Here is a 27984-nt window from a genome sequence, read left to right as displayed (position 1 = left end):
TCCATCATTTTCCTAACTTGGATAAATATCAGCCAGTCCTCCTTCACCTTCACGCACACACACACTCTCTCTCACTGTAATTTGACTGTGTACATGTGGAGTCTTATTTTTACTGGAGTTTTTAAGCTTGCATTCTTCCATTCAGCTTAGGTGCTGACTCCTTTCTGTTTCTCTGGTGTGTAGACAATTATCCTGATGTGGAGATTGAGACAAATAACCATGCTGCCCGAGGACTGGATGATGTTTCTGATCTGCCTCAGACGCAAATCCAAGGGGTGCGTCATTTGGGTGCTGGAGCAGAGGAACTAGAGGAAGAAAGTATGTGACTTGGTGCTGCTTATTTATCCATCCTTCCCCCAGCCCCCACACCCCTTTCATCTCCAACTTTGCATGATAATTGGCTCCAACTGTCTATGTATAGCTTCGGGAATTCCTTCCTTAGGATCTCTTCCCCTCCTTCTCTCCTTTAAGATCTTCTCTTTAACCAAGTCATACCTTCTAATACCCCCTTCTTTGATGTACTTACTGTTTGACTATGCTCCTGTGAAGCACTATGATTCATTTTCCTGTGTTAAAGGTATGATGGAAAAGCAATTTGTTATCTACCAAAGTCCCCACGTGGCTCTGCCAATAGCACTGTCATAACTGATTCATAACATTGTCTTCTGGCTGAGACCTTAAAGCAGGATTGGACATCAAAGATCTCCCTGCCTCCCACTGGCGTAATTGGACAAAGAGCCAGAGGAGTTATCCTGCTATCCCAGCCAACATTCCCCTCTCAAACAGCTGATTAAACAAACAGATGTTAAAGCCAGAACTGATTCCAAACCATCGCTAACAGATTTGACCCTGACCATGGATCAAACCACATCGGGTTCAGCCAAACCACGTCACGTTGGCGCTGCAGTTGCAGCACCCTCACCCATATAACTTCAATAACAGAATACGGCACAGGGGTTAGCTCTGCTGCTTCACAGTGCCAGGGACCCGGGTTCAGTTCCGGCCTGTGTGGAGTTTGCATGTTCTCCCCATGTCTCTGAGGGTCTCCTCCGGGTGCTCTAGTTTCCTCCCACAGTCCAAAGGATGTGTGGGTTTGGTGGATTGGCCGTGCTAAATTGCCCCTTATGGGTTCTAAGGAAACAATTCCTCACCCCACTATGTCCTATAAAAAGCAAGTTTGCCTTGTCAAAAATATAAACATAAATACACATTTGAAATTTCAGCTCACCTGTACAGCTGCTAAGTAGACTATACACAGAAAATGTCTATAATATATATGAATGGGCCATTGATGGTTTGTTGGTCCAATGGACTATTGATTCAATCCCCACGACTAGATTGGACCAGTCCCATCCATCTACATCTCACTTTAATAGGGTTTCGATCCAGAAGTGCTGAGTGAATGCTGGTCTTGCCCGACTCCTGAGATTTCCAGCATTGCCTGTGTCAATCTTCAGCCAATTTGATTCACTCCACATGATAGAGATGTTTTACTGCAGTGTGTTAGTGAGGCCACACCTGGAGCATGGTGTGCAGTTTTGGTGTCCTTTCCTGTCCTTGCCATTGTTGTGGGAAATTCACCACTTCAGAGTCAGACTTGGAGGTCCAACAAAACAGTTTTATTCAGAAAAAGCTTTGGGAGAAGCGCTGGTACTCTGCAGTACTGACAGCCATCTTCTCAACTGGCAGTTGAGCATCTTTTATACTTATTAGAGAATAGACAGTACGGACATTAGCCGTTAGCACATTGCTACAAGTTAAGTAGACAGATACGGACATCGACAGTAATCACATCATTATAAGTTGAGTAGACAGATACGGACATCGACAGTTAACACATGGTTATAAGCAGATAGATACGGACATTGTTAGTTAACACATCATTGTACATAGAGTAGATACATTTATGCAGCTTTGTCCTCTATCAGTGGTTTTGTTATATATATTTATGTCCCCATCAGTGTCTGATCTCGTTATCAAACTCATTGTTCTGGGTCTACTCTTATCTCAAATTTTAAGGCGCTTCAAGGTCTGACCAGTTTCCTGCAGTGATTTAAACAATACAGGTTTTAACTATTTGTGTAAATGTCTGTGCCCAAAGTCAGTGCCTCTTAATGTCCCTTCCCAGAGTCCATTTTGTGTGCCAGGTAACCATTTTGTGTCCATCACTTAGATTTCACCCTAACACTATTGAGGGAGTACAGCAAAGATTTACCAGGCTGATTCCTGGGATGGCGAGCCTGTCATAGGAGGAGAGACTAAGTTGGTTAGAATTGCATTCACTGGAATTTAGAAGAGTAAGAGGGGATCTCATAGAAACTTAGAAAATTCTAACATGGTTAGACAGGTTAGATTCAGAAAGAATGTTCCCGAACTAAGGGTCATAGTTAGATACAGCTTTTGGGGCTGAAGAGATCAAGGGATATGGAGAGAAGGGGGGATTATGATATTGAATTTAATGATCAGCCATGACCGTAATGAATGCTGGAGCAGGCGCGAAGGGCCGAATGGCTGCTTCTATTTTTTGAGTTTCTACAACAAGACATAGCTGAATGCACTGAATGCTGCAAGGGCTATTGTTTTGCCAATACCTCTGAAGACCTGGTCTCTGGAACTAGCCGCATTTTTAGCCAAACTGTTGCTCTGTTTGATACCAAGCTGTTTGAGGGGGGAATGTTGGCCAGGATATCAGGATAATACCTCTGGCTTTTTGTCCAATAATGAGGCAGGGAGATCTTTGATGTCCAATCTTGCTTTAAGGTCCCAGCCAGAAGACAATGTTATGAATCAGTTGTGACAGTAAGTGTTTTGGAATCAGTTCTGGCTGTTCCAAGCTGCGACAACACTGGCATCTATCAGGCAATGTGGAAAATTATCCCATCCACAAATAGGACAAGTCCAATCCAGCTGATTACCACCCCATCAGCCTATACTTGACTGTCGGCAAAGTGATGAAGGGTGTCATCGACAGTGCTATCAAGTAGAACTTATGACTGAACTCCTGACCTCATCACAGCCATGATCCAAACACAGACAATTGAAACAAACTGAAGTGGTGAGGCAAAAGTGACTGCCCCTGTCTTCAAAAGAACATTCGAAGGAGCCCTAGCAAAACTGGAATCAGGGAGAAAATTCTCCATTAATTTGTGCCTTTCCTATCAGGAAGGAGGATGGTTGTGGTTATTGGCGATCAATCATCACAGTCCCTAGACATCACTACAGAAGTTCCTCAGGCTCAGTGTCCTCAGCCCAACTCGCTTCAGCTGCTTCATTAATGGCCTTAAAGTTTATTCATTAGTCATGAGTAGGCTTACATTCACACTGCAATTAAGTTACTGTAAAAATCCCCTAGTCGCCTGTTCGGATACGTGGAGAGAATTTAGCATGTCCAATGCACCTAACCACATCTTTGGACTGTGAGAGGAAACTGGAGCACCTGGAGGAAACCCACGCAGACCTGGGGAGAATGTGCAGATTCGACATAGTGACCCGAGGCCGGGAATTGAACCCAGGTCCCTGGTGCCGTGAGACAGCAGTGCTAACCACTGTGTTCCCATCGTGAGGTCAGAAGTAAGGATGTTTACTGGTGATTGTACAATGTTAACACTATTCACAACTCGTCAGTTACCTAGAAATCCATTTCCATATACAGCAAGACCTGGTCAACATCCAGGCATGGGCTGGGAAGTGACAAGTACATTTGTGTCACACAAGTGACAGGAAGTGACCATCTCCAACAAGAGAGAGTCGAACCACACGTGTCTTGACATTCAGTTGCATTACCATTGCTGAATCCCTAACTATCAATCTCCTGGGAATTATCATTGCCTAGAAAACGAACTGAACCAGTGAAAAGACTCCAGAGATGTGCAGGTTAGGTTGATTGACTGTACTTAATTGACTCTAGTGTTGGGGGATTAGCAGGATTAATGTGTGGGGCTGCAGGAACAGGGCCTGGGTGGGATTGCAGCTGGTACAGACTCGATGGGCCAAATGGCCTCCTTCTGAACTGTAAGGATTCTATGAAAAGCACAGGTCGGGGAATTCTGTGGTGAGTAACTCACTTCCTGACTCTCCAAAGCCTGTCCAAGGCACAAGTCAGGAGTCAAGGCAAAGAAAGTTACAATGCAGGAACAGGCCCTTTTGCCCTCCAAGCCTGCACTGACTAAGCTGCCTGACTGAAATAAAATCCCCTACCCTTCCAGGGACTATATCCCTCTATTCCCATCCTGTTCATGCATTTGTCCAGATGGCCCTTAAAACTCACTGTCGTATCTGTTTCCACTACCTCCCCTGGCAGTGAGTTCCAGGCACCCACCACCTTCAGTAAAAAAAAACTTGCTTCATATATCTCCTTTAAACCTTAATCCTCGCACCTTAAACCTATGCCCCTAGTAATTGATTCTTCCACCCTGGGAAAAAACTTCTGACTATCCAGTCTGTCCATGCCCCTCATAATCTTGTAGATTTCTATCAGGTCACCCCTCAACCTCTGTTGTTCCAGTGAGAACAAACCAAGTTTCTCCAACTCCTCCTCATAGCTAATGCCCTCCATACCAGGCAACATCCTGGTAAATCTTTTCTGTACTCTCTCAAAAGTCTCCACATCTTTCTGGTAGTGTAGTTAAAGATTTTTCTCAAAGCCCCAGCAATTTCCTCCCTTGCCTCTGTCATTATTCTTGGGTATATCCCGTCAGGCCCTGGGGACTTGTCTACCTTAATTTTTCTCAAGAACCCCAATACCAGCTCCTTTTCGATCTCTACATGACTCAAACTATCTACACATCCTTTCCCCGATTCATCATTCGCCAAGTCTTGTCTGGATGAATTCAGCTCCAACACTCAAAAAAAACTTGACACAATCCAGGAGAAAGCAGCCTGCTAGGTTGGCACCCCAGTCACCACCTTTTATACATTTACTTCCTCCACCACTGACACTACAAGATGAACGGCAGGAACTCACCAAGGCTCCTTTGACAGTACCTTCCAAATTGGCAACTTCTACCAGCCAGGAGGTTCACTAGGCTGATACCGGAGTTGAGGGGGTTGAACTATGAAGAGAGGCTGAATAGACTGGGCTTGTGCTCATTGGAGTTTAGAAGGATGAGGGGGAATCTTATTGAGACGTATAAGATGATGAAGGGGATGGAGAGGGTAGAGGTTGAGAGGTTCTTCCCGCTCAGAAAGGACAGCAGGACTAGAGGGCACAGCCTCAAGATAAGGCGGGGGGCAGTTTAGAACGGAGTTGAGGAGGAACTTCTTCACTCAAAGGGTGGTGAATCTCTGGAATTCTCTGCCTGTTGAAGTGGTGGAGGCTGCCTTGCTAAATATATTTAAGACACGGGTAGATAGGTTTTTGGTAGGCAAGGGGATTAAGGGGTATGGGAAAGTGGAACTGAGCCACTTCAGATCAGCCATGATCGTATTGAATGGCGGGGCAGGCTCGAGGGGCTGGATGGCCTACTCCTGCTCCTATTTCTTATGTTCAGAAGGACGGAAGCAGCAGATACACGGGAACACCACCACTTCCAAGTTCTCCTTCAAACCACATCCAATGCTGACTTTGAATTATATCACTGTTCCTTCAGTGTAACTGGGTCAAAATTCTGGAGCTCCCTCCCCAATAGCAATGTGTGTGTGCACTTAAACCACCTGGACAGTTCAAGGTGATGGCCCAACATTAGCTTCTTGAGGGCAATTAGGGATGGACAATAGATGCTGCTCTCGTCAGCAAGGCTCACATCCTGTGAAATCATTTTAAAAATCATTCTTGTCTTTTCTCACCCAGCTGTCCTTTAAATGTACGCATCTATTTGCACCACCTGCTCTATGCTGTAGCTAGCAAGTGCCACATTTTAAATCACTCTCTGGGCAAAGAAGCTTTTCCAGAGAGGATTTATTAGGGACTATAATCTTCCTGGTCCCTAGTTTTGGACTCCTCAGAAGCAGAATGTCAACCCTATTAAATCCCTTCATAATTTCAAAGCCCTCTATCAGGCCTTCTGATTCATTTGATTCATTTTCAGTGATTCATTTTGGTATGACAAATTTGAACGCGGATTACAGGGTCAACGGCAGGGTTCTGAGGAATGTGGAGAAACAGAGAGATCTTGGGGTTCATATCCACAGATCTCTGAAGGTTGCCACTCAAATGGATAGAGCCGCGTGTTAGCGTTTATTAACGGGGTTTGCATTTACGAGCCGCGGGGTTATGCTGCAACTATACAGGACCTTGGTGAGACCACATTGAGAATATTGTGTGCAGTTCTGGTCACCTCATTATAAGACAGATGTGGAAGCATTGGAGAGAGTGCAGAGGAGATTTACCAGGATGCTGCCTGGTTTGGAGGGTAGGTCTTATGAGGAAAGGTTGAGGCAGCTGGGGCTTTTCTCTTTAGAGCGGAGGAGGATTAGAGGCGACTTATTAGAGGTTTATAAGAAAATGAGGGGGATAGAGTGGACGTTCAGACACTCTTTCCTCGGGTGGATGTAGCTGTTACTGGGGGGATAACTATAAGGTTCATGGTGGGAGATATAGGAGGGATGTCCGAGTTAGGTTCTTCACTCATAGAGTGGTTGGGGTGTGGAATGCACTGCCTGCTGTGATAGTGGAGTCGGACGCTTTAGGAACTTTCAAGCGGTTATTGGATGGGCACATGGAGCACACCAAAATGATAGGGAGTAGGATAGCTTGATCTTGGGTTTGGACAGAGCTCGGCACAACATCAAGGACCAAAGGGCCTGTACTGTTCTATCTATCTATCTTCTCTTTCCTGGAGCAAAAAGGCCCAACCTGTTCAATCTTTCCTGATAGTTATAACTTCTCAGTTCTGGTACCCTTTTAAATCTGTTCACAGAGGGTGTGAAACTTGGCTTGGGGGACTTCATCTTCTACAGTGTCCTAGTGGGGAAGGCCGCAGCGGGTGCCAGCGGAGATTGGAACACGACCTTGGCCTGCTTCATCGCCATTCTGATCGTAAGTTAAGAGGAGCGATTCTAATGTTTCATTAGAGGTTCACGACTTTCCAGGAACTAAAGGTTAATATCCCAGGGAGGCAGCTGCAAGCAGAAAATACAGGAGTGAAATTGAAGAAGTTGTTAAAAAGTTTTAAATTTATTTTTTGAACACTTTTCTAAGATATAAAGAGTTTGGACATGGGAGGGTGGGGGAAGAACTCTGAAAAGTCAAGAATCATCCAATTGGGCAATGTAACCGAACATTTAATTATTAGTGGCACAAGTAGGCTTACATTAACACTGCAATGAAATTACTGTGAAAATCCCCTCGTTGCCACACTCTGGTGCCTGTACACTGAGGGAGAATGTAGCATAGCCAGTGCACCTAACCAGCACATTTTTCAGACTGGGAGGATTGGTTGATTGATGTAAGAACAGACGTGGGGTGACCAATGGATGGGAAAGTAAGGACAGGGTCATGGGATGACTGCTCCGGGAATACTTCCCAGCAGAGTGGGCAACACAGTTATGTAATGGTTGGCATTGCTGCCTCACAGCGCCAGGGGACCCGGCTTCGATCACTGTGCGGAGTCTGCACGTTCTCCCCTTGTCCACGTGGGTTTCCTGCGGGTGCTTCGTTTCCTCCCATAGAACGAAAAATGTGCTGGTTAGGTGCATTGGCCATGCTAAATTCTCCCTCACTGTAACCGAACAGGCCGGAGTGTGGTGACTAGGGGTTTTTACAGAAGCTTTATTGCAGCGTTAACGTAAGCCTACTTGTGACACTAATAAACAACTATAAACTTCATTGGCAATCCTATCTTTGTCTCGTTTAGGTGCATTGGTAGCGGCAAAGTCATGCCCTCTCTCTTTGCTTTCAACAGGGACTGTGCCTCACCCTCCTGTTACTGGCGGTGTTCAAGAAGGCCTTGCCTGCGCTCCCCATCTCAATCACCTTTGGCCTGGTGTTCTACTTCTCCACTGACAACCTGGTGCGGCCTTTCATGGACCGGCTTGCTTTCCACCAGTTTTATATCTAGGAAGCAAAGGACCCCCCTCGATTTAAAACCCCACTTCATTCGAACAGATGGTAGCCATGTGCTAGGGAAACAGGAGCACTGATGTTACAGAAAAGAATTATCATTTATATATTCATAAATTAATGATGCAATTGTTCTAACCATTTTGAGTCTGACAAGCAAAGTGTGCAAGATTGAATTTTGCAAAGTGTCTTTATAGAAATTATCTATATAAAGTAGGTTTATCAGTAATTTAAAAACCCATGTTTAATTATGTTACTCCACCTTTCCCATCAAGGGTTTAGTGTCTGTGATGTAAAGAGCTGGAAAGGTGAATAGAGGAGGAAGACTAGAGAGGGGGATGGAAAATGTGGTGTAATGCAGAGGGTGGTTTCAAACTGAAAAATACAGAAACTACTTTTCTATCTTGTGTCAATGAGGAATTTTGTTTTTTGAATATGAGGTGGAGGGGAGAGTGTTTGGTGGAGCAGAGTTAACAGTGAACTGAGTTTATTACCTCAGTGTTAATTTATCCCTTTTTGATCATGAATATTAAGGTAGAATGGTGCACTTTGTTGGTGTGAATTATATAATATTGCAGAACCAGTGACCCTCAGGTTAATGAAGGAAGAGTCACCTCCATGTTAAGTTTACCGATGAACCACCTTTGTAGAGAAAAGCTCAGTTTGAGCATTTTAAAATAACTTTAAAACAAACGTTTAATGGCACTAGAACTGTGACAACGTGATCACTCTCTGGACTATTTGCACCAAATTGCCAATACTGTTTGTATAAGGAAGTGATATGTACCCAGCAATCTCACCAAAACATTACCTCAGGTTTTTGTACAGTCTAAGTAAAATAGAATTTCACGATAATCTCAGTTATAGTTATTTGGAGAGTACCCTATAAAATGTTTTACTAAATGCATTGTATAAATTGCAGTTTTTTTAAAGCTTAGAATGAGTGGTAAATTTTGCAATATCCTGTTCCCTGGATGGAGCTTTGCCCGACAGACGCATAGCCCTAGGATAGGGCTATATGATTACCCAATCAACACTGCAGCTCATGTTCCAGTCTAACAAGGACAAGCACCAGGACTGAAGCTTCGCAAAACTGATCTTGGTTGTCTAGGGTTCAGGAGAGAGAAAATCTATATTGGCAATTCACATAAAAGTACCTTGCAACGTGCCACAGCTTAAAACAAAAATCACCCTCACATCACATTAGAAGAATGAGAAAAAGGGTAGAAATTGGTTGCAATGGCAGGAAGATCAAAGCGCACCAGTGAGTCGTCTTTGAGAGTAGGTTATGATCTGGAATATTGTGATTAAAAGGGTAGTGGAAGTAATTATTTAATAACATACAAAAGAGAATTGGGTAAATATTTGAAGATTTGCAGGGCATTAAGGATAGCGCAAGGGAAAGGAACTGATTGGATAATTCCATCGGAGACCTCTAGCAGGCATAATGGACCAAGTGAGTGCCTTCTGTTTATTAGTGTCACCTGTAGGCTTACATTAACACTGCAATGAAGTTACTGTGAAAATCCCTTAGTTGCCACACTCTGGCGTCTGTTTGGATGCACTGAGGGAGAATTTAGCACGGCCAAAGCACCTAACCAGCACGTCTTTCGGACTGTGGGAGGAAACACGCAGACTCCACGCAGACAGTGATTAAACCCAGATCCCCTAACACTGTGTGGGGCAGTAGTGCTATCGATCTGGACTGATATTATTCCAAGATTCATAACAATACATTATGCAGAAAATGTAATGCAGTTAAGGTCTTTCATTCGTGACCTTCTGGAAGTACCCCTCTCCCCGCCACCCCAGCATAGCTCAGCAAGTTCACAGGCTGTGGATTCAGATTCCACCTGAGAACATATACGTGATCTGTCCATTCTCCTCCACGTGGGCGGTAGTTGGAGCTGAACACTCATTACTTCCGTGCAAAAAAAATTGACTTTCGATTCATCTAATGCTAATAATTTGGACCTGTAGATGCAGAATGAGGGTCAGGCTTTTAAACAGAAGGCTTATTTTGTCCTGCCTCAGGTTAAGATGCAGCGTAAATTAGAAGTGACCTTAGGTAGAATGAAATGATCATGTGTTTAAGGGAAATGTAGCATATTTATTTTGTATTATTAAATGAATAAGTTGCCCTAACTGAATGAAGCAAATTCATGACCACTACCATCTAGAGCAGCAAATATGTGGGAACATCACCACCTGGAAGTTCCTCTGCAAGTCACTCATTATCCTGATTTAGAAATATATGGCTGTTCCTTCACGGTCAAAATCCTGAATTCCTTCCCTAAAAGCACTGTGGGTGTATCTACAACACAGGGACTGCATCAGTACAAGAAGGTAGCTCACCACTATCTTCTCAAGGGCCATTAGGGATGAACAGTAGATGTTGGCTAGGCCAGCAATGCCACATCCCACAAGAGTATAAAAACAAATCAACTCTCGCTATAGGTGTATTAGCGTGAGTGGGCGAAACGACCACTACAGACCCAGGGTGTAGTTCAATAATGGCACAGCTTTATTTTCTTTTTAAGTCGAAGGAGGTGCAGTCAGAATGTACAATCGAACTGTCCCGAAAGCACTCTAAAGACCCGCCGCAACGGGCTACAGTTATACCTGAGCTTTGGTGTAGTATGTGATTCAAATGCTAATACTTTATTTACAGTATTCGACTTTAGCCATCCTGTCTCGATGTTTTCAAGTGTTGGGATGATTGTTTTAAGTGTGCGTTAATCGTTTTTGTCTGAGTGGTTATTAATGGTCTAGAATCTCCGGGGTTTGAACAATGGGTGTGTGATTATTCTCAGGAAATTTGAGGGGCCAGGGATGCCTCCTTAGCTATGCTGATCTTTAGGTGTTTCCATAGGTTGTTTGACTGGTTTAGAAGTGCTGATTTGGTGGGATGGGGATGTGTTTTTTAATTTAGTTCCTGTAGGTGCCATCCTGTCCAGCTTCCCTTGTGTGCTAGCCCTCATTTGCATTCTAAAAGCATGCTCTTGCCTGCTAATCTGTGTCTGTTACTTTGTGATTTTTAGTGTAGAGGCTCTGAGTGTAACTTTAGTCTGCTCCATATTGTGTGCCCAATTTCATAAAATTTGTTGTCCAATAACAACAGGTGCTTAGTTGCTGCCTGAGAAATAATATTGGGTTCTGGCCTCATCTCATCAAAATGTATCAGTCCAATGACTCAACCATCATGCGAGGTCATGTATGAGGAACTTATCTAGTTTATATGTCAATGGGATGGATAGATATATCTTGTTGGATATTCTCTTAGAAATCAACCAGTGAGTGTCAACTCCAGAACATAGGAATGAACTTGAAAAGGAATCAATGGTGGACTATAAATTTGTGACACTTGCCTATTATGCAGTCCTGATACAGCTTTCCTCACTGTTACCCCAAATTCCTTACTTTTGTATCAATTTTAACATTATATTCCCAAGAGCCGGCTATAAGGCCGTGTTCACAAAAGTATCTCCAAACTGAGAAATACCTAACTTGTGTTTACTGGTAACTAGCTTTCCATTGATATGTTGCAGTTCATTACTTATGTCTAACTTTTGACGATTTATTTGTTACCATTTGAAAGGTCATTCCACGTCTGCTGCATTCCTTTGATCTATCCAGTGTCTCAAATGTCAAACACAACTGGATTTTCCTTTTTAATTAAAAAGATGTTTTCTGACCATGAGTCTGCCATGCATTTTTAGATGCCCATAACATCTGTGCAACTGATCTATAGTTACCCAGTTTATGTCTTTTCCATCCTTGAACAGAAGCATTGCATTAGCTACCTACCAGTTCAGACACCATTCTATATTTTAGAAGATTGAAAAATTGTGTTCAAAGCCTCTATGTCCACTCATTTTGTTCAACATCCAAGGAATGCATTCCATTTAGACCCAATTACATCAATTTTGAGTACTGCTAATGTTTTCATAATTAATGTTTTTTCTGTTTTCCCTGATATTTGTGTCCTAACCTACCTGGTTACTTTCATCATCTTTTGTCAGAACATAAACTCATATAGCTTCACTATCCCTGCATCCTCTGTGACTTGGACCTTTCTTCATCTCAGTGGTCTTAGTTGCTCTCCAATTCATTTTATTTTTAGTATCTTTATAAGTATTTTGCTTTTATGCTACCTCCTGGTGTTTTCATATCTCTTACACCACCTCACTTAATCTCCATTCACCCACAGAATTCTATCATTCTCACTGTAGGAGTACACTGCAGTTGAAGATTCCCTATTACTAGTCTATTGTCCTATTTAGTTTTCTGCCCAGTGTAGATAATTTGAGCCAGATCTTGTTTCATGTGCACCCTTTTGCCATATTGCTTAAACTTAATCCTTTAAGCCCTCAAATACCACTGCCACACTTATGAAATTTACTTGGGTGTTCTCTGCGAAAGAAAATTACAGTAGAGTAGTATTTTTGGAAGTTCAATATTGAATGAAGCAAATAACTATTTTTGAACCAATGTAAAAACACAATTGGTTTATTTATCATAATGTTTACATAAATAACAGAAAATGGTGAAGAACGATGCAGTTACCATTCTTTATATTGATAATGGGCCACTTCATGCACATTCTGGTCTTTTGCATTGGCTCCTTTTTTTCCTTTCATTTTTACAAACCGTGATATTCTCAGTCGGCTTCCCCTTCTCAACTGCATGGGACTGGTGAAGTCTTCAGTTCTGTGCAAGCTAGTTTCTCTCTTCAAATTGTGACTTGTTCTTCAGAAGGTAAGCAGCCAAGAATTCAATAGGATTGGGAGGTCTGGAAAACAGAAATCACTGAGTTAGCAGTCATGTTGTTTTACAGTAAACCAAGTTTAACTTTTTATAAATTGTGTGAATCTTATCTCATGTGTAGAAGTTAGTTTACGTAATTTAAAAAACAAAACATGCAAGTATACATTTTAAAAACAGGAGCAATATAAGATGAAGGCACGTCAAGCTATGCATTGTAGGGTTACTAACAATACACTTTAAATGTTTCAAAAGTTTTGTGCCTCTTTCATATATAATTTATGGATTGTTAAGATTACATAGCAATGGATTAATCTTAAAGTATAACCTGCTGACTCTGGTCACACTTGCTAAGAAATTAACTTCATTTGCTTTAAACCACAGGAAATATGAAGGAAAGGCTCCTTTGGAATCTGTTAAGCTCAGAATTCTTAATTAATAGTCTGACGATAATACCACTGTACCATTGCCTCCCCCCGCATTTCCCCTTCTTAATCAATTCCTTTACCCTCCTTTGCTGAATTCTAAACTGCTCCCAAGCCTCAAGTCTGCTGCTTTTTATTTCTGGCCAATTTGCGTGTCTCTTCCTTGGATTGAATACTATCCCCAATTTCTCCCTAGTCTCAGAATCAACTCCATCTTGATGAAGAATTGTACCATATTATGATTGCTCATCCCCAAGAAGCCTCAACCAGACTGCCAACTATTCCTTTCTCGTTGCACAATATCCAGTCTAAGATGACCTGTTCTCTGGTTTCTCAACTCCAGGAATACCTCCTCTATGGTATTGTTACTAATTTGATTCGCCTAATTTATCAATAACCCTTCCAATCGAGAACAAGAATTTCCATTGCATTAAGTCTAGAATGGATCTGATCCGAGAGGAATGTATCAACATCTATACCACATTTTTCAAAATAAAGCACATTACTGTGGATATAACTGCTGCTCCATGCAGACCTCAACATGTATATTTTATTGATTATATTTCCTATTCAAAAGGACATAGCTACATTATTTTTCCTTAATGACCTAATTGACCATTGCTTGTATACATATTCTGATACAAACAACAATGCATTTCATATCACAGCTACTGAACCCATTTTGAAATTAGGATTGTAATTACTAAGGTAAAGATTACCAAAATGAGGACAGTGGGAATCCTGGACTGATAGGCAGACTCTGAACAATATACAAATTATTGAATTGCTAAATAGCAACTACGACCATTGCCACATTACCAGGAGTGACAGTCACAACATTAATAAATTCACAGACACTTGATGTTTCTTTACATTAACACTTCTCACCTCATATTACAAGACAAAGCACAGAGCAATAGCATTGAAATATAAGGTCCATTCATCCTGTAATTTTTGAAAGAATCCTCACTGTCCTCGTGACAATTTATATAATAGGTGATTTAACCCAACATAGCCATCCTACAGCCCTGACAGCAGTATAGACTCACTTTCCATAAACATCTTACCTTTCTTTTGCCAGAACTGAAAGGCCTTGCAAAAGAATGGGTACAACTGTTTGATCCAGATATGCCCGGGTTGGAAGGGACTGCAGATCCACTTTCTGTTTAGATGTTTTCTCCGCGTTCAGTTTTTCATTTTCAACTATCCTCTGTACCATTCAAGAAAAATGTGCAGCTTTAACTTTAATCCTCACAATGCATCTTCAACCAAAGTATTCCAATGCAGTTTGTATACCAAACAGGATAACTACCAATGATCAATACAAATGAAGTTTCTTCTGTAGAACATTTCTTAAAAGTACAATTATATAATTATCCAACTTTATTTACCCTTTTACTCCACTTTCATAAGCAAGAGGACAGCCAATGATCTACGACAAACACCATTTAGACCTGGCTTTATTAAGCCAGCAGGATTCAGGGCAACTCTTGTGGGAAACACCTTCAACCGCAATGTACTAGAGGTCATAAATTATTTGTGCGATGGGGAACAAATCTATGGCATAATGCTGTATAACTGAATGCAAGCCCGCTACATGAAATTCTTTGTCATCCACCTTTGTCTCACTGAAGTGTCCATTGCTCATATCTCAACACAAACAACATATTTATATGGCCATTTCAATGTAAGCGCCTCACAACAGAGCATTGCCCCGCCCAAATGTACTTTACAACAGAAGAGTAACTTAATAAGCATCAGGTAAGGCTGACGAAGAGAATAGCCAAGAACCTTAAAAAAAATAGTAAATAGTTAATATACTTTCTCCAAGCGTTCACAGAAAAACTATTTTCAAATCCCAAACCATAACAGCTCTTTATGACTCACGATGTTGACTCACTGGATGCTGCCTGAAATGGTAACACACCCAGACAGCTCTAAAGAGGTTAGGAAAGGTTTAATGAAAAATAATAAACCAGGAGGTGCTGCATGATTTATAATAGTCCATAACTCAGCCATATGTGCAAGCTCACTATTGAATTTTAAGCATCAATATAATGCCACTTCTTGTAAATGGTTATAGTCTGCACAGTCAAACCTATTTACATACAAAATCGGACAAAAGGTCACAGATGGTAGATAGTTAAGGAAAACAAATGCTACTGGCAAATAGAAGAGCTAAGCAGCATTCAGAAAGAAACGACCGAGAGCATAAAATAATTATATTTTCCTGTAGTATTCATTGTGAACTGTATTTTAAAATCCCATGCCATATTAGCTTTATATCATATTCACTGATGACTCAAGAAACTGGCCACAAACAAAGCCCTATAAAGATTAGGAAACCTTTAAGGAAGGCTAAGAAAGGTTTACCAAGCACGTGTGGTTATATAGGGCATTGCAAATACATATTGAAGATAACTTGCATGCACGTAGGTTTGACTGTACATGAACCTGCCCCTGGAATAAACTGCCACATGGCTCAGTTCAGTACCTGCACGTTCTCAGAGAGACCATATTCCGCATGAGGATTTTCTGATATCTGAAAAAAAATACTTCATCTGAGAACAATACTACTTTTGTCCTACCCAAGCAAAAACCAAGAAATATATGTTCTTGTGTCTCACTTATTCCAATCTGGTATTACCTGCATCTGTCCTTCCAGGTTTGGTTCTGCAAGTGTGTCGCCATGCTCTAGGAAAATAAAGATACTGGCATTAAAATTATAACATGGAACATTTCAGAAAGGCTCTTTATCCGCATAACACCCAGGGGGTTAGAGGGAGTTCCTGCAATACTGAATGGTCCATCAATTCTGAATTATGTAAATTATGCATTAAATAAATTGACAAACAACTGTTATGGGTATTGATGGCATTCTCTGGAACCACAATCAAGAATCTCTGTTGCCAAGTTGGTGCCAGGATAAGAAATATCCCAACGTGAAAGGAAAGATTCAGTTGCGTGGTTCATGTCGGGACCAATGACTTGGAGGAAGAAATTGGAGGAAATCCTGCTGAGGGAATGCCAGGAGCTAGATGCTAAATAACAGTAGGGTTCAAGGGCAGTAACCTGTTATTATTTGAGCTATATGCTAATTGGCACTGGAACACACAGGAAGGTGAAGATGCGGCAAAATAAATTGTTTTGGGAAAGAAAGGTCCCACTTCATGGGACACTGATGTACAGGGTCAGAAGGCAGCTGTACAAATGGGACTCACTGCACCTGAACCTAGTTGGGACCAAGATCCTAGCGTATAGGACAAATAGGACTTAAAAGTGGGACGGAGAAGATAAAGAAAGACAAGATCAGAATCAGGTCACAAAAGATGATATAGATCCTCCCAGATAATAGAATATGAAAATAATTAAAGGGGTTATAGTGGAAGTAACAAATAAGAAACAAATAAGAAAGACAAATATTGGTCTTTAGCCAAATTTATATACTAACAGAATGAAAATAAACAGTAAATTAGAGGCTAAAACAGAGTGTGGAGGGTATAACATGCTGAACATTACAGAGACATGGCAAAAGTTAATCATGACTGGAAATTAAATATTCCAGGTACAAGGTCTTCAGAAAGTATATGGAAATTGGTAGAAAAAGGAAGACCTATTGATTCAAAATACTATTACAACATTAATGAGAGGATATAGATAAATGAAAGCAATCTAAAAGAGAGGACTTAAAACTGTATAGGGAATTGTCCACAGGCCACCTGATAGCAGCAGTGTGTTGGTTCAAAGATTAGAGAGGCTTGTGGTAAAAGCAGAGTTGTTTTAATGGAAACTTTTGTTTTCATTTAGATTAAAAAGGTCAAGTCAGAAAGGTAGTGAATTTTTGAGTGTATTCATATTATTTTCTGAAGCAATATGTTTTCAGAACCAACAAAAGGGCAGTCCATACCTTTCTGGCCTCTATGACATCACTCAACCATTAGTGGCCATGTCGTGCACAATACCTGCTCTCTGGTTGGCTTCAGATTATGTTGTTCTACGAAACTACCCTGGAAACATTCTACAAATGTATTTAGGCTGTGGGTTGTGTGTAGATTAAAATCCCCCATGACAAGCACCCATTATCTGTTCCTTTATATTCTATCCAATCACGTAGTTACAATTAGGGAGCCTATACACCACTCTCACAGTGGAAGCAGAGTCTTTGAAAGATTTTGAAGCAGATAGATTCATAAACCAGGAGGTGAAGGGTTACTGATGTTAGGCAGAATATTAGTCAGATCAGCTATGATCTTATTGAATGGCAGAACAGGCTCAAAGGGTTGAATGGCCGACACCTGTTAACTCACTATGTTCATATGCCTTGGGCAGGAATTCCCTCTCTAAACTTCTCGGTCTCTCTACTTTATTCCTTTCAATTCTTGTTTCTAACATCTCATTTATCATATATGGTTTTGTAATGGACCTGGGACGTCCTTCAGGACTTTTTATTACACTATACAAATACAGGTTGTTATTTAATCTCATTTTTCTTTCCTCTCTATTTCACTTTCTGTATGTGATTTTGTAATGAATTAAATCTAATTTATATTTCCTGATTTACACTGCTTGTTTCAGTGAGGGCTTTTCAATCAGATGGGTTTGTGAAATATGCTGTTGGTTGCTTTGCTCACATATGCCACAGAAACCCCATTAACCCCATTATGCTGGAAATGATCTCTGTGAATCTCAAGTTGCACTTAAAATCCACAAAAAGTCGGTGACAGCTGCCTGCATAATAAATGTCAAATGCTGGTCCTTTGTCAATGACTGCAAAATCTGAGCCATTTTGCCAATGGAAGACAAAAAAGAACAGGCACTGTAAATAGGGAATACAAAAATAAACCTGCAAGGGTTAATGATTAGAGAATCCAAAGATGTGCAGGTTAGGTGAATTGGCTAAGCTAAATTGCCCCTTGGTGTCCCAAGTAGGTTAGGTGGCTCAGTCATGAGAAATTACAAGATAAGGCCAGGGGTAAAATACCCTGTCAGAGTGGGTGCAGGCTTGATGGGCTGAATAGCCTCTTCTGCACTATAGGGATTCTACGATTGAATAAATAGTGAAAACCTTTTATTAAAGAAAAGGGCTGGTTGCAGGTAATGATGGCTCATAGATGGAGATACTGTTGTAAATAAAATCAAGGAAGTCACAGTTGTCTATTCATAATTTCATGTTTCCATCCACATTATTTCCATAATTTCATCCCATTGTTTGTTCTAAGACCATTTCCTTGATTATATCAACCATAGCAAGTTCCAGTCCTTGACTCATTAATTTCCCAAAAATATGTACATTACCATTGCTCTTTACTATGAAGACTGACAAAATTAATATTCAATTTGGGTTGATTTCAAGGAAGAACCAACATGAAATCAGCAAATGAATTGAAAGTCACAGGGCTTTGCTTTAGCTGTGGCCCAATGTTAGGTGGTCACAGGGTTTGTGCAGAAAAGTGGAGTTGGATAATTATGCAGATGCAAAGGATCAAATGGCCTACTTCCACTTGTATATTTTAAGTCTTATGTTCTTATTTAACAGGTTCATGCATGCTTCCAGAAATGTGGACACAACGTGTACAATGACAGTGGGGTAGTGATAGACAGCCAAACTGAAGAAATGATATCACTTAAGTAAGATGTCAAGTCTTTCGGGTCGCACCAAGTAAACAAACTCAAATTACATTCGGACAAAGAAAAAGGGGGTGGCTCCCCAAAAGGAGGGGAACGGCCCAAACAGAAACAAAAAGTACAAAGGAAACTTAAGACACGTCAAATCAAAATGTGATTGTTGGGGTCTATAAGGCACCTCAGTCCCTGCGGTGCCCAACGGGCGTGGAAGGCGTCGACTGTGCCTGCAGACACTGCGTGCTCCCTCTCCAGGGACACCTGGCCGCGAACGTAGCCGCAGTAGAGGGGCAGACAGTCGGGACAGACGGCCCCAGCACGCTACATAAATATGCTTTTGTCTTAAAATGTCTTTTTTTTCTCCATGAATTCAAATTTGAACATCTGCCTTGGTGGGATTCGGACCCTGGTCCCCAGAGCGTAACCTACCCTTGGTTCCTTCATGACTAGTCCAGTGACAATACCAGTATGCTACTACAGGAGTAGATAGTAATATTAATTCCAAAGAACACCTCAGGGGCTACTTTCAAGTATTAAATTAACTTTCCAATAACATCTTTAATGTCTGAAAACATTCTGAGGCACTTAACCAACAGAGCAGAAAAGATACTGGGCAATAAGCAACAGGATTAATATAGAACAGTGTCCAAACGTTTTATCAAAGAGATGGGTTTAAAATAGATCTTTAAAAGGATGCAGAGCTAAGGTAGGACAAATTCCTGACTGGAACGTAAGCTTGTTGATAGTACAAGGGGTACAAGGAGGTGACAAGTGAAATTGGAGTAATTTAGAGATAAGAGAGTTGTGAGGGGTTTAAGCACATGGGCAAGAACTTCAATTCAAAAACAGAAAATGCTGGAAAATCTGAGCAGGTCTGACAGCATCTGTGGAAAGAGAATAGAACCAATGTTGTGCGTCTGGATGACCCTTCATTACTGCTCTGTTCTCTCTCCACAGATGCTGTCAGCCTACTGAGATTTTCCAACATTTTTGGGTTTTATTTCAGGTTCCAGCATCCACAGTATTTAGTCTTTATCTAACAACTTAAATTGTAAGTAGCTGAGGGAAATCAGCAACCAACGAGTCAAAATGTTGCTCTGAAGACAAGTCATAAGAACTCAAAACTCTGGATTGGGGTCCCCTCCCCCCAGCATTTTCTGTTTGTATTTCAGGTTTCTGGCATCAGCAGTACTTTACTGTGATTGGAGTCCAAGCTGTCTATAACGAGATCATTGTGCTGATATTTAGCAGTTGCTCTTCCCTTGGAAACCCTTACCCGTTGCCCCCAATTGTATTTACGTGCTGGTTAGGTACATTGGCTGTGCTAAATTCTCCCTCGGCGTACCCGAACAGGTGCCGGAGTATGGCGACTGGGGGAATTATCACAGTAACTTCACTGCAGTGTTAATGTAAGCCTGCTTGTGACACTAATAAATAAACTCTAAACAGCTGCGAACGCTAACCAACAAGCTGGTAAGGAAAGCTGAAAACAGGAGCGGCTTTGCGGCCTGGCCGCACTTTGTGCGGGATCCTCATTCAGCGAGCGCCGCTTCAGCGCCTTCCTCTCAAGGAAGCACTTGAGCCGTTAGCGCGGGTCACCATCATCCCCTCCTCTTCCACCCCAGCCCCTTTTTGGGTATTAATGATAAGCAGCCGGACAGTTTTAGTTTAAAGAAAGGCCAACGAACTTCAAAGACTCGGACTCACCCTCAGCCATGTTTGTTGTCCGTTTCTACGCGCTGCCCCGCTGAGAGGAGCTCGCTGATTGGTCAGCCCCCGAGGTGCATTGATCGCCAGCGCCGATTGGTCTGGCCATGACGTTAGGCGAGGGAGGCGGCGATTGGCTGAGCGGCCGGCGGGTGGGCGGAGCTGTTCCTGCTGCGCGCGGGCGTGGCGGTTGGTGACGTTTGAGACCCGCCAGGCGCATGCTCAATGCTGGCCGCGAGGAGGAGGTGAGGGGGCGGTGTTGTCGACATGGTGTTGTCCCTCAGTGTCGCGGTGCTCAAGTTTAAATTTATTTATTAGTGTCGCAAGTAGGCTTACATTAATACTGCAATGAAGTTACTGTGAAAATCCCCTAATCGCCGCACTCCAGCGCCTGTTAGGGTTACACTGAGGGAGAATTTAGCACGGCCAATGCACCCTAACCATCATGTCTTTCGGACTATGGGAGGAAACCGGAGCAGCTGGAGGAAATCAATGCAAACACGGGACAAACATGTAGAGTCCGCACAGATGGTAATCCAAGCCGGGAATCAAACCTGAGTCCCTGGTGCTGTGAGGCAGCAGTTGTAACTACTGTGCTGCTGGGGAAACCACTATTAACTGGGTTAAAAAACGGCCTTGGAACAATTTTAGTTTAACATCATGAACTACCATTAGTGCGGCTGAATATATGAATGATTTCCAACCATCTCAGACCTGTTCTATATCAACAAGACCATAAAAGATAGGAGCAGAATTAGGCCATTTGGCCCAATCACAATGTGCTAGCGTGCAAAACAATAGTAACTTGGATTTAGACAGTGTCCCCGAAACATCTACAAAGTTCCAAGGCACTTCACAGGAAAACTGTTGAGCAAAATCTGACACCCAGACACATAAGAGAATATTAGGTCAGATAACCAAATGCTTGGTCTAAAGGTAGGTTAAGTGTGGAAAGTGAGTTGATTTGATTTGATTTATTATTGCCATATGTATTGGGATACAATGAAAAGTATTGTTTGTTGCATGCTATGCAGAGAAAGCATACTGTTCACAGAGTACATGGGGAAAAGGAAGGGAGTTGGTGCAGAATGTAGTGTTACAATCATAGTTAGGATATAGAGAACAATCAAGTTAATATGAATTGGAGAGGTTTGGGGCGTGGAGCCTGGAACACTGAAGACTGAAGGCAAGATCATTAGTGACAGGCTAATTAAAATTAGAGAAGAAGTGCAGAGCTCTCAGAGGGTTGTAGTGTAAGATTTAAGGTTTTAAGATATACAATCCTTTTAATTTAAAAAAAACCCTCGAAGCTCTGGATTTTTAATTTCTAACACGAGGGTCTCAGTTGTGCTTGACCTACAAGGTAGAAATTAACTAATGTTTATGAATCAAGTAGAATTTATTAAGAAAAGATTCACGTATACTTAACAAGAAGCAGTGAAGACAACACAGAGATTTCTCGCTGGATAAAAGCAAATTACTGCAGATGCTGGAATCTGAAACCAAAAGAGAAAATGCTGGAAGATCCAATGTATGTCTGTAAGGGAAGTAAAGAGCTGACATTTCAAGTCCAGATGACCCTTTATCAGAGGTTTCAAATCTTTCAAGATCCTAGGAACTCTTGGTGTTGCCAGCACAGCCAATGTCTTTCCTTTGTCTTTGTGGTGATGTTGAATCGTGTCCAGAATAGTCATACTCCAGAAGCCATGGCATCAGTTTGCCAACAAAGACACTGATTCCCCAACTTTTATCTCTTCATCCCTCATTCTGCCTTCATTTTTGGGAGATGTTCCAAAAAATGTTTTGGGAGATTCACCTCTTCTGTTGGCTATAGAATGGAAATCATCATGTCAGCCCACCATGTAACTAGCTCCATGCAGACTAAAGACAAGTGTTCATCCCTTTTCCTCAGAGTTTACATTACACACAAATGCACACTTCTTCCACATACAGAGAAGCCATCAATAAAGTCACATTCTTTTGTCAACATATTTTAACGTAAATCTACAAATATCAGTAAATAAAGGTTTTCCTCTGATAAGGTGGAAGTTGATGCCCCCTCTGAGAACTAACACTGAAACACCCAAAGAGGAGTATCTCACCCTATAATCTGTAAAAAGTATGTATGAAATGGTGTGACCTGTTCTTCAGCAACTTCTAGTGGTTAAATACAAAATAAATTCCTGCTACTCTCTCTCAACAATTTATTTATATAACTAACAGTGAGCAAATTAACTAAACTATTAACAAACTGAACAAATCCCTTCTAACTATTAACTATTCCCGAATAAAAGAAGATTTGAATGGTATGCTGTTCCATTAAATACAATTCCCACTCATTAACAAAATATAATTTAGTCACTTTCTAAATTACAACCAGGTTTTGTGTCTTCTGAAATATTCTGGGTTTTCTCTCTTGATTCTCCTGTCTGCAACTTCTTTCCTCTTTGGTACCTTTGCTATCCAAATGGTGCTTTCTCTATGACATAGATGAAGAATCATAAAACCCCTACAGTGCAGAAGGAGGCCATTCAGCCCATCGAGTCTTCACCGACCACAATCCCACCCAGGCCCTATTCCCTTAACCCCACAAATTTACCCTGCTAATCTTCCTGACACTTGAATCAATTTAGCATAGCCAATCAACCTAACCCATACATATTTGGACTGTGGGAGGAAACCAGAGCACCCGGAGGAAACCCACATAGATGCGGGGAGAATGTGCAAACTCCACACAGTGACCCAAGGCTGGAATTGAGCGCGGGTCACAGGTGCTGTAAGGCAGCAGTGCCAACCACTGTGCTATCATGCTGCCCACAGCAATGAGAGCCAGCGATTCTCTCTATCTCGAGAGTTGAGAGCTGAGAACTGTAAGCTGTGGCAGTTGCTCTCCTCTCTTTGGCCCTCTGTCCCCTTCTTTTATACCCATGATGTCATATCAATATTTCCCACAATTGGATTGGCTGTAGGTTGTCAAAACATCAGATTTAAAAATAATAGGTTTTTGGTATCTAAGTGCCTGTTTCACATTGATTGACTAAAATCAAAAGCCTGTTGTCTTGGTAAAACTGCTGCTTGACCTTTCAATACTAATGTTTCAGTTTGGGCTCTCTGTGCACTTGTATTTTTAAATCCCTAAGCACAGAAAAAGACTACCTTTTAACGGGACCACACAACGCTTTCCCTCCCACCCCAGCATTTTACAATTTTATAAACAAAAAATTCTAGCTGCCTACCTCCCAATCTACAATTACTCTACCCAATCTCGCAACATATGGTACAGATCATTTAAAGCAATGTGTGGTTTGTTTAAACTTTGTGTCATCTTCACTTCAGACTACTTTTAGCTATTCCTTCAAACTGGCTTTCAAAAACACCAAATTGTATTGCGAGTTATTAAGACGTAAAGCTGTTTCAGCTCTAGGCTTGGAGGAACTTAGTCACAAAACAATAAAACAATTTTGTTTTTCTTCAGGCAACTTGTCTCCTGCAAAATATTCCAAGGAGCAGAAATTCAAACCGAAGCATTTAATTTAAAATGTGGTTACAGATTAAAATCCATAGATATTACAAGTTCTAAAAGTTAGTAGAACTGCCAACATCTTGCAGTAGGCATGTTTCCTCTAGGCTGAGTGACTGCACAACTATGCAGCAACTGGGATTGTACTACACAGCGGAGAAACAGGCCACGCGCAAGCTGTGTTCACTTTAAGATGGACTTTAAATTTTAAATGGACTATGCATTGCAATAAATGGGCACACGGTGAAGGAATATTAGAGGGAGCATTGAGGAGTGAAGTAAATTATAGAAACAGGCAAGCGTGAGGCCATAGAAAGAGCTGAGAACAAGAATGACAATTTTAAAATCTAGGCATTGTTAAACTGGAAGCTATTTTAGGTAAGAAAGTACAGTAGTGAGAGATGAATGGGATTAGATTTGAGTTAGGTCACAGACAGCAAAGGTTTATGGAGGATTTAATGTATGGTCGGCCAGGAACGTGTTGGAATAGTCAAGTCTAAAGATAACAAAGGCATGCCTTAGGATTACAGCAGCTGATGAGTTGAAGCAGGGGTAGATTCATAAGCATAGGAGGCCATTCTGTTGATCAAGTCTGCACCTACATCAATCCCATCCAGACCCTATCCACGTAACCCCACATATTTACCCTGCTGATCTCCTGATACTAAAGGGCAATTTAGCACGGCCAGTCAACCTACCCCGCACATCTTTCGGACTGCGGGAGGAAACCAGAGCACCCGGAGGAAACCCACGCAGATACGGGAGAATGTGTAGACTCTGCACAGACAGTCACCCGAGGCTGGAATTGAACTGAGCCCCTGGTATTGTGAGGCAGCAGTGTGCCATTGTGCCACCATGCTGCCCCATAGATCATAGACCATAGAACCCTACAGTGCAGAAAGAGGCCCTTTGACCCATCGAGTCTGCACCGAACACAATCGTACCCAGGCCCTACCCCCTTATCCCTACATATTATACCCACTACTCCCTCTAACCTACGCATCCCAGAACACTAAGGGGCAATTTCTTAGCATGGCTAATCAACCTAATCCGCACATCTTTGGACTGTGGGAGGAAACCGGAGCACCGGGAGGGAACCCATGCAGACACAAGGAGAACGTGCAAACTCCACACAGACAGTGACTCAAGCCGGGAATCGAACCCAGGACCCTGGAGCTGTGAAGCAGCAGTGCTAACAACTGTGCTACCGTGCCACCTCCACGGTAAGGAAGTAGCAAAGGGGGTGGGAAACATCCCTGGTACACTCAGCAGCTTTCCAGTGAGTAGACAGATGGTTGAAGGTTACACCTGAAACTCTCAACAGGAGGCAATAAGACTAATCCCACTCCAGGAAAAGAAGGGAGATATCATGTGGTGAAGTATTCAACAAGCATGTTGCTGAACCTGTAAGGTTACCTTTCAGTTAAAGGGGAGACAAATGTTTTTCACATCACCAATTGCAACATTCATTATTTCAGACAGCTGTATCAAAACTTTATACAAGGCCCTGTAATAGCATACTGATGACCTTTTACATTTAGAAACAACATCTCTGCGTCTAGATTGCCTGACCCTGTTAGAATTTTGTATGTTTCAATTATATCCATTCTCATTCTCCTAAATTCCAGTGAATGCAGCCCCAGTTGACTCAATCTCTCCTCATATGACAACCCTGCCATCCCAGGAATCAGGCTGGTGAACCCTGGCTGCACTCCCTTTATGGCAATTATATATATCCTTTCCTAGGCTGTAGCAGGTCAAAAGGTAGATAGGATCAAATAGGCGTAAGTTCTGAGTTCATTTATCTAGTTTATAATTCAGTAGTGGTATCGGTTTATAACCAAGTATTGTTTATAATGATTATTAATAAGCTTCTTTGAGCTATCAAATCTAGCAAACAGGAGGTTTCCACTGCCTCATGCTGTGCAGTACAATCTGGTGCAGTAGTATACTCTGGCTCTGTTCAGAGCCTCTAGAAAGCTGTTGGAATGTGTCCAGAATATTGACAGCGTGGTACAGACTTTGATGACATATAATTGTTTTAAAGTCAAACTGTATTCATTGATCAACATTCTGTTTATTGCCAATCGGACTATAAAAATCAGTGGAACCTTGGTGAATGCTCCTGAAATTTAATCCAACAGGCAACTTTAGACCCCTTAAGATTTTGTCTAACGTGGCCAAGAGTTACAGTGGAGTAATGTATTTTACATACACATGACCAGATGAAAAATCACAAGCAGGAAACTGATCCCTCTTGTTTGTTCCATACACTTGCAATGCCTGATGCATTACAAAAAGAGAAAGCTGAGTGACATGATGGAAATCTTTAAGATTAGGAAAGTGTCTGTCAGGATAAATTGTAGAGAAGACATTTAAACCAAAATTGGAGGCCGTAAGTATGATTATAGTGACTAATGGATCCAATTGGAAATTTAGGAGAAATATTTTTACACAGTGTGGTTAGAATGCAGAACTTCCAAATCAGTTGAGATGAGCAGCACAGATATAATTTAGTAGAACTGAGATAAATACATGGGGGAGAAATGAATAGAAGGTTACACTGATAGGGTTAAATGAAGATGGATGGAGGTGCAGCAGGTGGTCAGGAAGGCGAATGGGATGCTGGCCTTCATAGCGAGGGGGATTGAATATAAAAGTAGGGAGGTCTTGCTGCAGCTGTATAGGGCATTGGTGAGGCCGCAGCTGGAGTATTGTGTGCAGTTTTGGACGCCGCACCTGCGCAAGGATATTTTGGCCTTGGAGGGAGTGCAGAGGAGGTTTACTAGGCTGATGCCAGAGTTGAGGGGGTTGAGCTATGAGGAGAGGCTGAATAAACTAGGCTTGTACTCGTTAGAGTTTAGAAGAATGAGGGGAGATCTCATTGAGACGTATAAGATGATGAATGGGATGGATAGGATAGAGGTGGAGAGACTCTTCCCGCTCAAAAAAGACAGTAGGACTAGGGGGCACAGCCTCAAGATAAAGGGGGGGCGGTTTAGAACGGAGTTGAGGAGGAACTTCTTCACTCAAAGGGTGGTGAATCTCTGGAATTCTCTGCCCGTTGAAGTGGTGGAGGCTGCCTCGCTAAATATTTTTAAGAAGCGGGTTGATGGGTTTTTGATAAGAGAGGGCATTAAGGGTTATGGGGAGAGGGCGGGAAAGTGGAACTGAGCCACGACAGATCAGCCATGATCTTATTGAATGGCGGGGCAGGCTCGAAGGGCCAGATGGCCTACTCCTGCTCCTATTTCTTATGTTCTTATGTTCTTATGAGACACTTGTAGATCAGTGCTATATGATAGGATTTGATGCTCACAAAACTGAAGTGATCAGACCACCATTTTTGCCACATGATAGAAATTAAATACAATATTTATAAAATAATTTGGCAATCTTTTGAAAATATGTTTGTGGCTTGAAACAATCAGTCGTCAAATTTGGTAAACTCACTGTTAGAGCCAGGAAAACAACTTCAAAAGGATTTTTCTATACAGCTGTTCTACAAAGTAACCTGCTCATACACTCTCAAAGAGTGGTGACAATCCGTTAACTGAAGTGTTTTCTTTCTGATGGTATTTATTTCAAGGAAAACACATTTCTTTAAGAGTAAGCTGTCTCTATTTGATCCAAATTGCCAAGTTAAGATTCTCTAGAGGGAAAAGAATTGACAAATCTCAGCTTATTGACTTCTGCGATCTGCTGCTAGCCTTGTTTATAATTGAAGACATTTCATGAAGAGATAGAATGGTATAATTGGAAAATGGTAACTCTGCTTAGTGTGTAGATGTAACTGAAGAATTTGATTTGATTTGATTTATTGTTGTCACATGTATTAACATAGAGTGAAATGTTTCTTGCGCGCTAAACAGACAAAACATACCGTTCATATAGAAGGAACAAGAGAGTGCAGAATGTAGTGTTACAGTCACAGCTAGAGTGCAGAG

The 27984-nt window shown here is 41.7% G+C and overlaps 2 protein-coding genes across 3 annotated transcripts in view; one reads left to right on the top strand and one right to left on the bottom strand.

Annotated features, from left to right (window-relative positions):
- Positions 1-11694, top strand: part of psen2 (presenilin 2) — a 30041-nt gene extending 18347 nt beyond the window's left edge. The window contains exons 9-11 of the mRNA XM_080191906.1: positions 184-318; positions 6858-6976; positions 7842-11694. Of these exons, the coding sequence (XP_080048032.1) occupies positions 184-318; positions 6858-6976; positions 7842-7997 (410 nt within the window). The 3' untranslated portion in view covers positions 7998-11694. The remainder of the gene's footprint in view (positions 1-183; positions 319-6857; positions 6977-7841) is intronic.
- Positions 11695-12492: 798 nt separating this feature from the next.
- dpy30 (dpy-30 histone methyltransferase complex regulatory subunit) lies at positions 12493-20596 on the bottom strand. 2 transcript variants are annotated; one of them, XM_080191907.1, is made up of 5 exons: positions 20518-20596; positions 15836-15882; positions 15683-15730; positions 14256-14398; positions 12493-12791 (listed from the first exon to the last, which is right to left on the bottom strand). In XM_080191907.1, the coding sequence occupies exons 1-5, from the start codon at positions 20525-20527 to the stop codon at positions 12719-12721; spliced, it is 321 nt and encodes a 106-aa protein (XP_080048033.1). In that variant the 5' UTR covers positions 20528-20596; the 3' UTR covers positions 12493-12718. The 2 variants fall into 2 exon arrangements, with proteins under 2 accessions (XP_080048033.1, XP_080048035.1); XM_080191909.1 differs by lacking the exon at positions 15683-15730 and having other exon boundaries at positions 20518-20584.
- Between the last annotated feature and the right edge of the window lie 7388 nt (positions 20597-27984).

Source organism: Carcharhinus amblyrhynchos, chromosome 7, assembly GCF_965287045.1.
Source record: "Carcharhinus amblyrhynchos chromosome 7, sCarAmb.v2.hapA, whole genome shotgun sequence".
Classification (NCBI taxonomy): domain Eukaryota; kingdom Metazoa; phylum Chordata; class Chondrichthyes; order Carcharhiniformes; family Carcharhinidae; genus Carcharhinus; species Carcharhinus amblyrhynchos.
Note: the sequence above shows the minus strand (reverse complement) of the source record. Positions and strands in the feature narration are given on the sequence as shown.

What these genes read in the sequence shown, in the direction of transcription:
- dpy30 (XM_080191907.1), bottom strand. An exon ending in GTCTCTCTGAGAACGTGCAG is followed by an intron (nt 14,399 to 15,682) that starts GTACTGAACTGA and finishes TGAATGGTACAG; the next exon opens with AGGATAGTTGAAAATGAAAA. An exon ending in TCAGTTCTGGCAAAAGAAAG is followed by an intron (nt 12,792 to 14,255) that starts GTAAGATGTTTA and finishes TCTGTTTTCCAG; the next exon opens with ACCTCCCAATCCTATTGAAT.